Genomic DNA, 13,667 nt, shown 5'->3' on the forward strand with positions numbered 1-13,667 from the left:
AGATCAGGCTGGCTTCAAACTCATAGAGATCTGCCTGCTTCTGCCTTTGAGTGCTGGGATCAAAGGTGTTTGCTTATGTTGCGCGCATATGTTGGGGGGGGGGGATATGTGCAAGCAAGTGTAGTGTCTGTGAAGGCCAGGAGAGGGCGCTGAGTTACAGGTGGTTGGAACTGCCTGATGGGGGCAGGTTAGAAACCAAATTGGGTCCTCTGCAAAGGCACTGTGTACTCTTAGCATCTGCCCCACCATCCTTTCTTAGCAGATGTAAGCAGACCTGGTCTCAAAAACTAAGGTGAAGAGCAATTGAGGAAGACATTAGTTGACCTCTGACCTCCGTGGCCCCTCTCCCACATACACACACAAAAAACTTGTAAGATTTTAATGAGTATCACAACTGCAATTTAAATGAATGTTACTGAACAGTGATTTGTTCACACCTGTGCTCAGCCATCTGATTTCTGTCCACAGAGGGAAACACTACTTCAGCTTCTCATCCTATGCCAAGGGGCACTCCATAATGAAACGGGGACACTAGAGTGACAGGCACACACAGGTGCACATGTTCTTTTTAGTCTCTTTATTTACTTGAGGTAGGATCTCACTATGTAGCTGTGGCTCACCTAGAATTTCCTATGTGGACCAGGCTGACGTCTAATTTACAGACATCTGCCTGCCTCTGCCTCCCAAGTAGGAGAGGATTGTAGTTAAACCTGGGTTAAAGGGATGGACCATCATACCTGCCTTAAACAACTTTAATCCCATCATTTGGGATGCTGAGGCAGGAGGACCACTTGAGCCCTTTGAGCCTTAGAGGAGTTCAAGACCAGCCTGGGCATCATAGTAAGACCTCATCTCTAGATAGATAGATAGATAGATAGATAGATAGATAGATAGATAGATAGATAGATAGATAGATAGATATGTACATACATATATACATACATGAAAATGTAAGGGACTAGCTCAGTGGTTCTCAACTTTCCAGCGCTGTGGCCCTTTAATGCAGTTCCTTATGTTGTGGTGACCCCAACCATAAAATTATTTTTGTTGCTACTTCAGAACTGTGATTTTGCTACTGTCATGAATGGTAATGTAAATATTGATATGCAGGATGGTCTTAGGGAATACCTGTGAAAGGGTCGTTTACTTCCAGGTTGAGAATCACTGATCTAGGCCTCTTCCTCACAGCTCAGCTAGTTTTCGCTTCTTCCAGGCTGCTGACTGGTCTGAGAGTCTCCTTTGCAGCTCTGTTCATTTAGTCTCAGAGGGACTCTCAGCTTTTATTGCTTACTCTGGCAGGGAGGGGCCTAGTGAATCTGTTCAGTTTCAGGGATTTCCTGAAGTTCCTTAGAGTTGTTTACCTTCCTGCTTAAGGATCTTCCCTGCCTGGCAGAATGTTTCAATCTTGGAGGAAACTGTTACACAACAGTTTTAGCTGTGCAGCCTGGGCTGGCCTTAAACTCATAAAGATCCTGAGTGCTGGGATTAAAGATGTACACCACCACATGAAGCTTAAAATTTATTTTAAAAAGGTGTGTTGGTGTGTGGTTGACAGCTGGGACTGTGCTCAGCACTGTGTCCCCAAACGCACAGCTCTGTGGGCACTGCCATGTGTCCAGCACATGCTGAAGGAACAGCCTGGCTCACCTGTGTGCTCTGTGTTTGCAGTACGGAGTTCCTCTGCAGACTGCAGGCACATCTTCAGGTTCATTTCTTAGACTGCCTTCGCCTCTCACGTCATCTCTGTGCACAGATGAGAACCCTGCAGGTAAGAGAGTGCCCCTGCTCTTCCTGTTAGTCATTCACTTCAGCTTGCCAGTTAAACAGGCTTCATAGCCTAAAGACTCTTGAGGTAGAAAGACCTCGAAGGTTGCCTGCCTGAAGAGGTCCTTTCTACCCTGGTCAGTGACTGCCTGAACCCTGCGGTAAGCACCTGGAAACAGTGACATGCGGGTACACGTTTCAGGGATTACAGATCTCTACAGCATTTGTTTAAGTACTTACATGTGCTGGTCGCCATGCTGCATGAGGCTGATTCCTCCGGTTAACCTTAACCCAGGGGCCAGTGACATGGCTCAACAGGGAAAGGTGCTTGCTACCAAGTCTGACAATTTGGGTTTTATTCCTGAGACTCATGGAGTGGAGGGAGGGAGCTGACTTCCACAGGCTGCCCTCTGCCTTCCAGCCATGTGCTGTGTCTCTCAGGCAGCCACCCACCCACAAGTCAGATGTAATAAAAAAAATTAAAATTGCTTTCACAGTATCCCTTGAGGCCATGCTAACATCGCTAGGGTTTTTTCCCCCCAGAAGTTCAGTGGTGAGGTTTTTAGTTTCTTTTCATTTGTGTTGTTTGTTTGTTTTTAGTTTTTGAGATGGTGTCTCTATGTAGCCCCAGCTGGCTCAGAACTTGATGTGTCAGGTTGACCTTGAGCTCACAAAGACCTACCCGCCTCTGTGCCTCCCTGTGCCTTCCCAATGCTGGAATTAAAGTCCCATGCCACCATGTCTGGCTCTTGCTTGTTTTCTGAGTCAGGGTCTTTTGTGTATCTCATCCTGGTCTTTCCAACTTTGTCTTCCCAGTTCTGGGATTCCAAGTGTGCACCCCATGCCTGCTTGTGTAGGATTTCTTTGGCTGAGTCTCACAGTGGGAGCACTGAGACCGTTGTGCTCAGGGGCCTGGGTAAGAACCACTTCTTCCAGGAGAGCAGAGAAGCCAAGGCCTAGGGCCTGGGCAAAAGAAGGCCGAAGCCGTGGCTCTCTAACCCTCAGCCGGCGGCTGTGAGCAACTGTGCTGAATGGCTAACAAGTGCTGATGAGAAGCTTCTCTGCACAAAGAGGCCAAGACCAGTTAAAACCAGCTGAAGCCTGCTGAGGCGGCAGGCCTCAGACCCTAAGCTCTTGGGAGATGGAGGGAGGATGACCAGTTTGAGGCCCGCCTGAGCTACATAGTGAGATCTTGTCTCAAAAAGCAAACAAGGCAAACTAAAAAGCCATTTCCACTTTTCAGAGTGACAAAGCTCAGAGAGTTTGAAGCTGTGGGGAACAGATATTCCCCTGCAGGAGCTGGTGGAACAGTTGGTCCCACCCTGCCAAGGGTGGTATAACATATGAATCAAAATTAGCGAGGCTCCTGCAAGACGGCTTGGCCCACATACAAAAGCCCCATGCAGACTGTGACAGTGACAGCCAAGGCAGAGACAACTGCAGTGGCCATTAGCAGGGAGCTGGGGGGTAATTATGCCACATCCACAAGAGAACACTATCTCTTCGCGGCTGCAGAGTCTTGAGGATGCACTCATTGCTCATGGAAAAGACGCACAGTTTAGTGCGTCATGTGCACAGCTGTGTCCAAAGGGGGAAATAATTGTTTTTAAAAAAACCTTTTACGTATGTGTTTTATTTGCATAGTGTCTCTGAAAGCTTCAGCAGGCAGGTGTGACACTCCCTTGGGCAGGGACCTGGGCAGGGGACAGAATTGGGGAGACACACTGTTCAGTATCTTTTGTGTCTTTTAAGTTTAGAATATTTTGTGCATGTATTTCCTAATTGAAACCCAGTTGTTAAGCCCCATTTTAAACATGCTGCATTTGTGTTGTAGATTATTTTGCCTTTTTTTTTTTAAAATATTTATTTATTATGTATACAATATTCTGTCTGTGTGTATGCCTGAAGGCCAGAAGAGGGCATCAGACCTCATTACAGATGGTTTTTAGCCACCATGTGGTTGCTGGGAATTGAACTCAGGACCTTTGGAAGAGCAGGCAATGCTCTTAACCTCTGAGCCATCTCTCCAGCCCCCTATTTTGCCTTTTATACAGTTTTTGTTCCCATTTATTAGCTAAACATGTCTGTATTCCCCCTCCCCCACCTCACCCCGGGATGTCACCTTCTCCAGCATTCCTGGTGAGCCAGGCCTTCGAATGCAGCAGAAGGGTGGACATAGAAGAGTGTGAACGAATGGAAGCCCTCAGCATGGCTCATTACAGCAGCCCTGCCATCCTGAGGGTAAGGATCAGCTGGTGCACAGCTCTGTCTGTGTTCTGGTCTTCACACCCTCAAACATGCACAGTGATCTCAGCACGTGCCTGACCTGGGTGTGGCGACAGTGGCTGCTGAAGTGATCTTTTAAAAAAAAAAAAAGATTTATGTATTATTTTATGTATATGAGTCTACATGTACATCTACACACCAGAAAAGGGCATTGGATCCCATCACAGACGGTTGTGAAGCCACCCTGTGGTTGCTGGGAAGTAAACTCAGGACCTCTGGAAGAGCAACCAGTGCTCTCCCCTCTGAGCCATCTTTCCAGTCCCTGCTGAAGTGATCTTTATGAAGCTTGTATGTACTTGGGTTGTATCTTGTTTCTATTCAGTTTTAAAATTCCCTTCATTCACCTTGATAACAGCCGACCAAGGCCAAGTTTTGAGTGACTGCGAGCAGCTTTGGAAGTCTGTTGTTTAGTGCCTGTGGTGTTAACAGTCCTGTGGGCACCAAAAAACGGCTCTCAGAAGCAGCAGGGCCGTGAGGCAGTACAGAGTAGTGACACCAAGCAGGCAGGCTTCTGGAATGGTTCTTCTCATGGGAAGGACAAGTTGTAGAAGGAAAAGGGTGACTGGCTCATAGATAGGAGCAGGAGAGGACCAGCCTGAGTGGAGAGATTGCTGCCGTCTTGGTGATAACTCTAATGGATGACAGTGGCCTTTAGCTGAAGCCTGAAATGACTGTAGAAATGCACCTATTTCTTGTGCCTAAGTTTATTGTGGTTTGTTTTTGTCTAGGTGCCTAATTCAACGACACAGGTAAAAGCATTTCACTCTCGATCTCTGTCTCTCTTCTCTCATTCTTTGTCTCTCTGGGGGTGAGGATGTGCATATGTGTGTGTACATGTGTGTGCAGATGTTTTTGTCCAGGGGTCGGCCCATGAGTATTACATTCCACAAGTCATCCACTTTTTTTTTTTTTTTTTATGTTTACCCAGGCATAGAAGTAAATGGTTTTACTCCCAGTAATTGGAACACAGAGACAGGCAGATCTCTGTGAGTTCAAGGCCAGTGTGGCTGACATAGAGAGTTCCAGGCCAGCCAGGGCCACACAGTGAGATCCTGTTCTTAATCAAAACAAAGAAAAGATATGTCAGGCCTTTCTGTGATGTGCTTCCTGCCTCTAGAAAGTACTTTGATTCTACCGTCCCAAACTGAGCTGGCCCAGTCACCATGGCGTCTATAAGTCACAGACTCAAGCTGCTGGGGCGGCTTGGTAGGCAGACAGTTGTGGAGATTGCCTTTTTCTTTTTCTGTCACCCATGTCCCCACACTTGTCTGCATAGAGCGAGTGATCTGACCTGGAAGGACAGTCGTAGGTTGTCTTGGTCATGGGAGCAGGCGTGTAAAGACTACATCTTTATTTCTAAAGTCACAGCTCCGGCACTTGCTGTTTAAGTTAGAAACATCTTTGCGGCCGGGCGGTGGTGGCGCACGCCTTTAATCCCAGCACTCGGGAGGCAGAGGCAGGCGGATCTCTGTGAGTTCGAGACCAGCCTGGTCTACAGAGCTAGTTCCAGGACAGGCTCCAAAGCCACAGAGAAACCCTGTCTCGAAAAACCAAAAAAAAAAAAAGAAACATCTTTGCGTTAACTGAAGACAGTGTAAGAGCAAGTGTTCGGCACCTTCCCAGACAGGCCTCCAAGAACTGAAGTGGAGCTTCCTGTCAGAAGCAGCTGGGCTGTCTTCGGGAGATTGCTTGTTACTTCATCACTCTTCTGGTGTTGATCACAGTGACAAATGTTCCGTAAAAAGTTTGTCTGGCTCTGTCTTTCCTCAAACCTGCTGCCTACCTTGCCAGCAACTGTGTGAGGTGCCTGTGAGGTCCATCTTCTGAGGCAAGGGGCTGCTGAAACTGGGGTTCTGACCAATTCTGTGGCATTTAGTACTGCAGTCTAACCCCAGGATGTTTTCATCACGCCTAAGAATCCCCGTCCCTTAGGTGTCACTCAGCAGTCTTCTCTGTTTGCTCCGGTCTATGGCGACCACTTTGGTTTCTGTGGATTCGCCTGTGTGGACATTCCATGTTTAATGGAGTCTGCAGTATGTGAGACCTTTGGTGTCTAGGTTCTTTCATTTGATGTTTTCAAGACTCACCCATGTGGTAGCATGTTTTGGGATTTGATTTTTTATGGGTGAATAGCGTTTTTTGTGGAAATGGACTCTTGGGCTCTTTCCATCTCTGTGATGAATAGGATCTTAGAACACTGCTCTCCAAATTTTCTCTGACAGTGTGTATATGTGTGTTTACATGGAAATATCCATAGCATGCACAGGGCATGGCAGTGTGCATGTCCTCTACTTTGCATTATTGTCACTAAAGGTTCATTTTAGGCTTTGGTTGTTATAACAGAGTCGCCTGTGCTATATGTAGCCTGTAGTAGCCTCATAATCAAGGCTCTCTTCCCTCCCAGGTCTCCATCAAGATCCAGTCTCTCCTGTATCGGTCTCTCAATCACACGCTGACCCGGTTAGAAGGCCATGGCGTCCTGCGGCCATCTTTGGTCAGCACTGGGCAAGACAGACTCTGCAGCAATGTTGTTCTCGAGGTGGGTGCCCAGTGTGACTCCGCAGTCCTGCTCTGATGCCTGATTCCAGCCTGTTGGCCTCCAGGGAAAACTCTGGCCCACACCGTGATGGTGCTTCTTGGTCTGACCTCCAGCTGTTTCTGCTGCTCTGTGGTCTCATCAAAGGACATGTCTCTCCATGTCTCCGTAAATCCAGCTCCTTGCAAGGATACAGCAAAGTTTCCTTGTCGGACTGAGGAGATGGGGATAAGAATGTTTGTTTCACACGCATAAGGACCTCAGTTTGAAGCCCTAGCACCCATGTAAAAAGCCAAGCATGGCTACTATACCTGGCTGTAACCCCAGCTTTGGAGGACAGACAGGCAGAACCCAAGAGTGCACTGTCCAGGCAGCCTGGCTGAAATTGAGAGCTTGTGGTTCAATAAGAGACTATGTCTCAAGGCAATAAGGCAGAGAGTTACAGAGGAAGACATGTCATGCTCTGCCCTCTATATGTGTGTGCATGGATACATACACACATGCACGCTCATGTACACACATGTGTACCACACACACACAATTTTTTTGTTTTGTTTTGTTTTTTCGAGACAGGGTTTCTGTATAGCTTTGGAGCCTGTCCTGGAACTTGCTCTGTAGACCAGGCTGGCCTCAAACTCACAGAGATCCACCCACCTCTGCCTCCTGAGTCCTGGGATTAAAGGTGTGCCACTACTCTCTGCCCCCCACAGTTTATTGTCACCACCATTTATTGATTAGATCATCTCTGCTGCAGAAATAGTCTGTTCAAATCATGAGTCAGCTGATCTGAAAGATAAAAAATTGGTTACAGAGAGACTGAGGTGGCTCTGTCCACTGGGACACTAAGGGGACATCACTGATGTGATTGGACAGCAGAGTTGGGGGTTGTGGCTTTTTGGGGACTGCTTCATCAGAGGTAGTAACATGGCTGCTGAGTGGTGGTGGGCAGAGATTGATGAGCCGCATTCTGTTCCAGGTGAAGTACAGCCTGCTGTACACAGCCACAGGCCAGATACAGGAAGCAGGCCTCTCCCTTGTATTGGGGGCACTCAGCAACACAGTGGCTCTCCTGCAGCAGAAGTTTGAGATTCACTTTATTCAGGTAGGTTTGAGTGTTCTGTTCAATTATTTGGCTGCCAAGTTGAAGGAAAGCCTGACTTCTGGGAGAGGTATAGTCTAGAAGCATGACCCGGTTCCCCAGCCTGCACTTGCAGTGGTGTGTGGGGTTTGCCTGGAAGCCGGGTGCTGTCCCGTGCCTCGCGGACTCATAGAACGCTGTCCTCCCACTCTTGAGGATCCATTTATACTTCAGAACGGGTCGCTGTTCCTCCAGATGTTGTAAGGAGCACTGTGTTACCCCGGCTGTGCCTCAGCAATGCTGCACAGGATGTCACCTTGCTTTTCAGCACGGCACCAAGCCTGTTCCTCGCAGCGGCAACCCTGGTTACAGGGTGGGACTCCCGCTGGCCGCTGGCTTTCAGCCTCAGAAGGGGTATCCTTTTTTTGGATCTGTGGAAAAGGTCACCTTCCCTGTCTGCATGGATGGGCTGTGCTTCCATTTGCTGCCAGGGATGCTGTAGGCAGCTTGTAGGAAGGAGGCACCTGACTTGCCAGGGCTTCCTCTGAGCCAGTGAAATGTGGTGGGGCTGGGTGGAGTAGAGACTGGTACTTTAGGGGAAGAGAACACTAAATTTAAAAGGGCACCTAAGCTGGGCGTTGTGGTGCACTCAGGAGACAGAGGCAGGCGGGTCTCTGTGAATCTACAAACCCTATCTTGAAAAAACAAAGCAACAAACAAACCAAAAAAAAAAAAAAAAAAAAAAAAAAAACAAGGACACCTGGAGGCAGAAGGGTTGGAATCATTCATTCATTCATTCATTCACTTTTGTTTTTGTTTTGTTGAGACAGGATCTCTCTGTGTCCTGAAGCTCGCCGTGTAGACCAGGCTGGCCTCAAACTCAGATTCTCCTTTGGGACTTGTACACACCAGGAGAGCACTCTGCCGCTGAGCTGTGTGTACCTCAGCCCTTTCCTTATTCTTCATTTTGAAACAAGGCTTTGGCAAGTTGAGCTGGCTAGTCTTGAGCTCATTCTAGTTCAGGAATCCTCAAATGTGCAGCCCTCCTTAGCCTTTTTAGTGTCTTTATTACAGGCCCGGCCACCACACCTGGTTGGAATTAATTCTGAAGGTGAGCCAGTAGAAAGATTTCCTGGTGTCTTTTTGCCCCATCTTGGGAACAACCAGAGGCCCAGAGAAGGGGATGGATCGCACCTTGCTCGTGTTTCACGTCATATAGTGATGCCACTTTTCTTCCTGAACCGTCAGGCTGCTCTGGAACTGTTACCTGTCCCTTAACAACCTGTGAATGTCTGGGATTATTCAGACAACAAACAGACAAGAACAGTTTACCATTCTTCATAGCACAGGCAAGCAGGACTGCCTTGCCAGTGAGGGGCTCCGGGACCCCGTGTTGTTTGGCTACAATGTACAATCTGGCTGTCAACTCAGGTGAGAGTGACTGCGGCAGAGAAAACATCCTCCCTTCTGTTTTAACCAGGTCACCAGCAAAACCGCTGTAGCCTTTCCGTTCCAAACATGGCGGAGGACAGATGGCAGAGCTTTGTGTGCTTCGTGGTTAAGATTAAATAGCTTTTGAGTTCTGAGCAGAAAACATTTCCCTTGAAAGTCCTTCCTATTTCTGGACTTTTAATTTTACAGCATAAGAGAACCACTGAACAAAAACTGGAATGTGACATGGGAGATAAGGTCTCCTGCATAGCTCAGGCTTGACTCTCACTCCTGGTCCTCCTGCCGCAGCCTCCTGAGTGCTGCAGTGGCATTTCTGGATCTTTGGTTCTGTGAATTTGTCACTGAATTCCCACTCTGTACAAACACGTGCCTGTGTCCCCTTCATTTCCTCTCTACCCATGCCCTCCCCACATCCTTGGCGTGGCTCTGTCAATAGTTTGATCGCTAGCTCTGATCTCAGACCAGCATTTCTTCTGAGGGTCCCACTGAACACTTCCCACAGGATGCCAGGAGGCAGCAGCCCAGGATAAACCCTGGTTCCCTCCTGTGGAACTCGCATGTGCCAGCGCCCTTCAGGAGGACAGGATATGGGAAGGCACTGTCCTTGCCATGCACATGGTACAGATAGAGAGAGATGGTGGAATACAGGCTGGAAAACTGTTGGGGTCATCTCCATGACCAGGATGCCCCAAAGTCAGGACCGCCTCAGGGGTTAGATGATCGCGTTTTTGGAGAGGAAGAAAGGATGGAAGTGTAGAGTTTAACATGTCCTGGAGCTTGTCAGTGCCTCCCTGAGTTGGCCTCTCTTTCCTTCCCAAAGATTGACAGGCACCATCCCCTGTGAGCTGCTGGCACAGAAGATTCAGGGCCTACTGAGAGGCCAGGCCTTCCCTGACTATGTGGCTGCATTTGGGAATTCCCGGGCCCAGGATGTGCAGGACTGGGTGCCTGTGCATTATGTCACCCACTCCTCCAACATGAAGGTAAAGAGCGAGAGGCTGCTGGCCACCTGCTAGTGTGTCTTCCTCTGCCAGGTGGGTCACAGGTGGGGAGGGAAGCACAGGGGAGGCAGTGGGGTGGCGGCAGGTAAGCTAGGCTTTCCAGCTCTGCCCCTCTTCACAATGCCCTTGTCAGTCAGTAGTGTTCAGCCTCTGCTTGCTTCCTGTGACACCAAAACTGAAAGGAGCAGAGTCGGCACAGGGCACCCCAAGACCAGGTTCTCGGTACAGACGAGATTTATCTGCCCTAGAGGGTCAGAGGGCAGGGAATGACACAAAAACAGGAGCTAGAGGGAGAAGGGAAAAGGAACAAGGGAAGGGGAAAGGAATATTTGCTTTGGAGAGATAAAGGCCTACTTCTTGAGAGAGAGGAGACAGACATTGCCCATGGGCAAACGGCAGTTTATAAAGGGAAGAAGGGAAACGCCGTTGTTAGGATGAATTGGTTTGTTTTAATTGGGAATGTTAACTAGGGCAGTCAGAAGGGGCTTCTGATTGCTGGACTTCAATACGTTGATAGCTGGGCCTTGGTAGTCAGTCTCAGAAGGAGGAAGTGGCCAAGTAAGGGAATAGCCCTTGGTGGCTAGCTTTACGAATGTAATCTAACAGTTCAGCAAGGCAGAGGGCATGGGGGAGGGCAAGGCCTGCCAGAGCCATGTTTGCCATGCTAGGGCTGCTAAAGCCCTTCAGAAGCGTCGCTGGCCTCACAGGGCTGCTGAGGGCTAAGTTTGTTTGGCTCTTGTCGGGACACAGCGGTTACTCCGTAAGCTGGAAGCGCGAGTGACCACTGCAGTCGCTGCGGTTGAGAAATCCCCTAACCAAAAACTGTGACATCCAAACCTGACACTTTCTTAGTGCCAACATGTCACCACCAATGCCTGATGATGACGGTCAAAACTTGGGCCCAGTGAGATACCATTAACTCTAGACTAGCTGAGTGAGGTGGACATGAACAATGGATTCTGTCTAGCCTCATTAATTTCTCAGTCATCATGGCTATGCAAATATTCCAAAATCCAGGATGGTCAACTTGGACAGCAGTGATGCAGTAAGTCTTCCTAAGGCATCTGGTGACATGGGGGACATGGGATGTGACCTCCTGTCTCTGCCATTCCATGCCCTCTGGGCTGGAATGGCAGCCCACCCACACATGAGCTCTTTCAGTTCCAAAGTTCCCCCAAAGAGTTTAATGGGAGCTGACATCCTACAAATAGCTTCCTGGTCACATGTGACTCCTCCGCCCACCTCCTCCTTTTGTCTTAGTGGCAAAGTGTGGGCTGTCCCCAGTGGAGGTGTGCACTCCATTCTCCCCTAATTGCTCAGCTATTTCTTGTCACAGCTGCTTCAGGCCTCTCATTATCTGTTTTGTATATTTATAAGGAGTGGCACAGTGGGGAGAAGAACCTCACCATGTCCCACTCCGAGGACCGCCTCACCCCTGTGCCAGCCACCAGTGAACCTGGGGTATGGCTCTCGGCTTTCTGGCACTGGGTAAAGACAGCAGTCATTAGTGCTGGGGGAGCAGGCCCAGGGCATCTGCTGTTCACAGCCACTGCACCTGCAGCTTCTCCTAGCAACAGGAGATTGGCAAGCTGGTCCAGTGCTAAGGTTTCTAAAGGCTCTTGCAAGCTAAGGAATCCCGTTACTGCTTTTGGCAGTTTAACTCCAGTTTAGCGGTTTGCTAGCTTTCTCTGCCAGGACAGAATTTAGAGAAAATATATGTGGAAAGTCAAACATATGTGGCAGTACCATAGCAGAGCGGCCCCATCCCCCACTGTGCAGCTTCTGCGGTTCTACAGTTAGCAAAAGGCGTCTGGAGGGCCCGACGCCCATTTATCTCGGGACTGTCCAAGCAAAGGTCCTAGGACAGAGCCAGGTTCCAGCCTTAGCTCAGATAACCCCATGCTGGCCCCCTCAATGCAGATGAAGTGGTTCCCTTTGTTTTGTTTGTTTGAGACAAGATCTCTCTATACAGTCCTGGTTGTCCTGGAACTCACTGGAACTGTGTAGGCCAGGCTGGCCTTGAATTCAACCACCACACCTACCCTGTACTATTACCTTTGATAATGTACAGACACTGACTCTGCCTCATGCTGTTTTGTCTTGTTTTTGCGGATGGGGGGGTGGGTGGTGTCGGGGAAGGTTCAAGATAGGGTATCTTTGTGTACAATCCCTGGCTGTCCTAGAATTCTACTCTGTAGACCAGGCTGGCCTCGAATTCACAGAGATCTGTCTGCCTCTGCTTCCTGAGGGCTGGGAGTAAAGACGTGCACCACCATGCCCAGCGACTTTTTTTTTTAAGATTAAAAACAATTCTGTGTATGAGTGTTTGTATGTATGTGCACCATATGGGTGCCTAGAGTCTGCGGAGGCTAGAAGAGGGTGTTGGGTCCCCTAGGACTAGAGTTACAGGTGGTCGTGAGCTGCTGTGTGGGTGCTGGAGACTGAACCCAGAGCAGCCGGTGCTCTCAACCGCAGAGCCCTCTCTCCAGCCCCAAGTTGTATCTTTACTGCTAGTTGATGAAGTTAGATAAAAGCATGTAACATGAGCTACAATCAAATTCACCTTCTCTCTGTTACATTCAGTTATAGTCTCTTCCCTGCTATCCCTCTGGCCAGCTTCCAGACAGTCCTCTGAGGTCCCACCACTCCACAGTGACTAGGCCTTCTTTGGGAACAGGAGGGGCTGGCCCTGATTCTCACTGGTGGTAGAGTGGAGGGAGCGGAGGGTGCGGAGGGTGCTGGAATGGCTCAGGGCTCTGCAAAGCTGTGTGCCTGAGCTCGCATAGTGCGCTCACCCTTGTGTTCCAAAGATTCTGTGATACTCAAAGTGCTCAGCTGCAGGTTGAGTTTGATCTGCGGCTGTGTGATCTTCTGTTATAATCTAGTTTTCTCTTTCAGGGCCCTTGCCAGCTCCCTGTGGCTTTGGGTATAGAAGTGAAATGGACTAAGTATGGGTCTCTGCTGAACCCCCAAGCCAGGATAGTAAACGTCACTGCCAAGCTCATCTCCATTCCAGAGGTAGGCCTTCTGACAATGGGCTCCATGGGCTGGGGCGTGGCCCAATGGTAGGCCTGGGATTAGCCTGAGCCAACCCCCAGCCTTGCACTGAAAGAAATAAACCATAACAAAATAAAAGGAGCAGGTGAAGACAGAAGGCAAGGTGACAGACAGCAAGTGTGACGGGAAAAGTTTATTACTTGGTATGAGAGATTATAATATATTTCTGGATTTCAATTTTTTTTAAAAGACAGGGTCACGTCATAGCTCCCATGTTCAGGGACAGGAAGCTAGCTAGTGCTGCTGTGCCTGGTGGGATTTGGTATTTTGACAGAGGATCTTCTCATGTAACCCAGGCTGGTCTCAAACTTGTGACTCTCAGCGTCAGCCTCCTGAGTGTTAACCAGCAAGTGCCATCATGCCTGACTGTAATTTTGACTCCTAGAACAATTTCAAAATCATTCTTTAACTTGTACTTAGAGGAGAAATCTCACTGATGGATTTTCTTTGTGGTCACAATTCTTGTGAACACTGAGCCATAGTTGCTATTGCT

The 13,667-nt window shown here is 48.8% G+C and overlaps 1 protein-coding gene across 4 annotated transcripts in view; it reads left to right on the top strand.

Moving 5' to 3' along the window:
* Positions 1-13,667, top strand: part of Tctn1 (tectonic family member 1) — a 32,299-nt gene that overhangs the window by 14,581 nt on the left and 4,051 nt on the right. For all 4 annotated transcript variants that reach the window (XM_057764583.1, XM_057764585.1, XM_057764586.1 and 1 more), the window contains exons 5-13: positions 1,669-1,768; positions 3,896-4,005; positions 4,779-4,799; positions 6,455-6,589; positions 7,563-7,688; positions 7,993-8,078; positions 8,955-9,095; positions 9,937-10,099; positions 13,016-13,135. In XM_057764583.1, coding sequence (XP_057620566.1) covers positions 1,669-1,768; positions 3,896-4,005; positions 4,779-4,799; positions 6,455-6,589; positions 7,563-7,688; positions 7,993-8,078; positions 8,955-9,095; positions 9,937-10,099; positions 13,016-13,135 — 1,002 coding nt within the window. The remainder of the gene's footprint in view (positions 1-1,668; positions 1,769-3,895; positions 4,006-4,778; positions 4,800-6,454; positions 6,590-7,562; positions 7,689-7,992; positions 8,079-8,954; positions 9,096-9,936; positions 10,100-13,015; positions 13,136-13,667) is intronic.

The sequence above is a fragment of the Chionomys nivalis genome, chromosome 3, assembly GCF_950005125.1.
Source record: "Chionomys nivalis chromosome 3, mChiNiv1.1, whole genome shotgun sequence".
Taxonomy (NCBI): Eukaryota; Metazoa; Chordata; class Mammalia; order Rodentia; family Cricetidae; genus Chionomys; species Chionomys nivalis.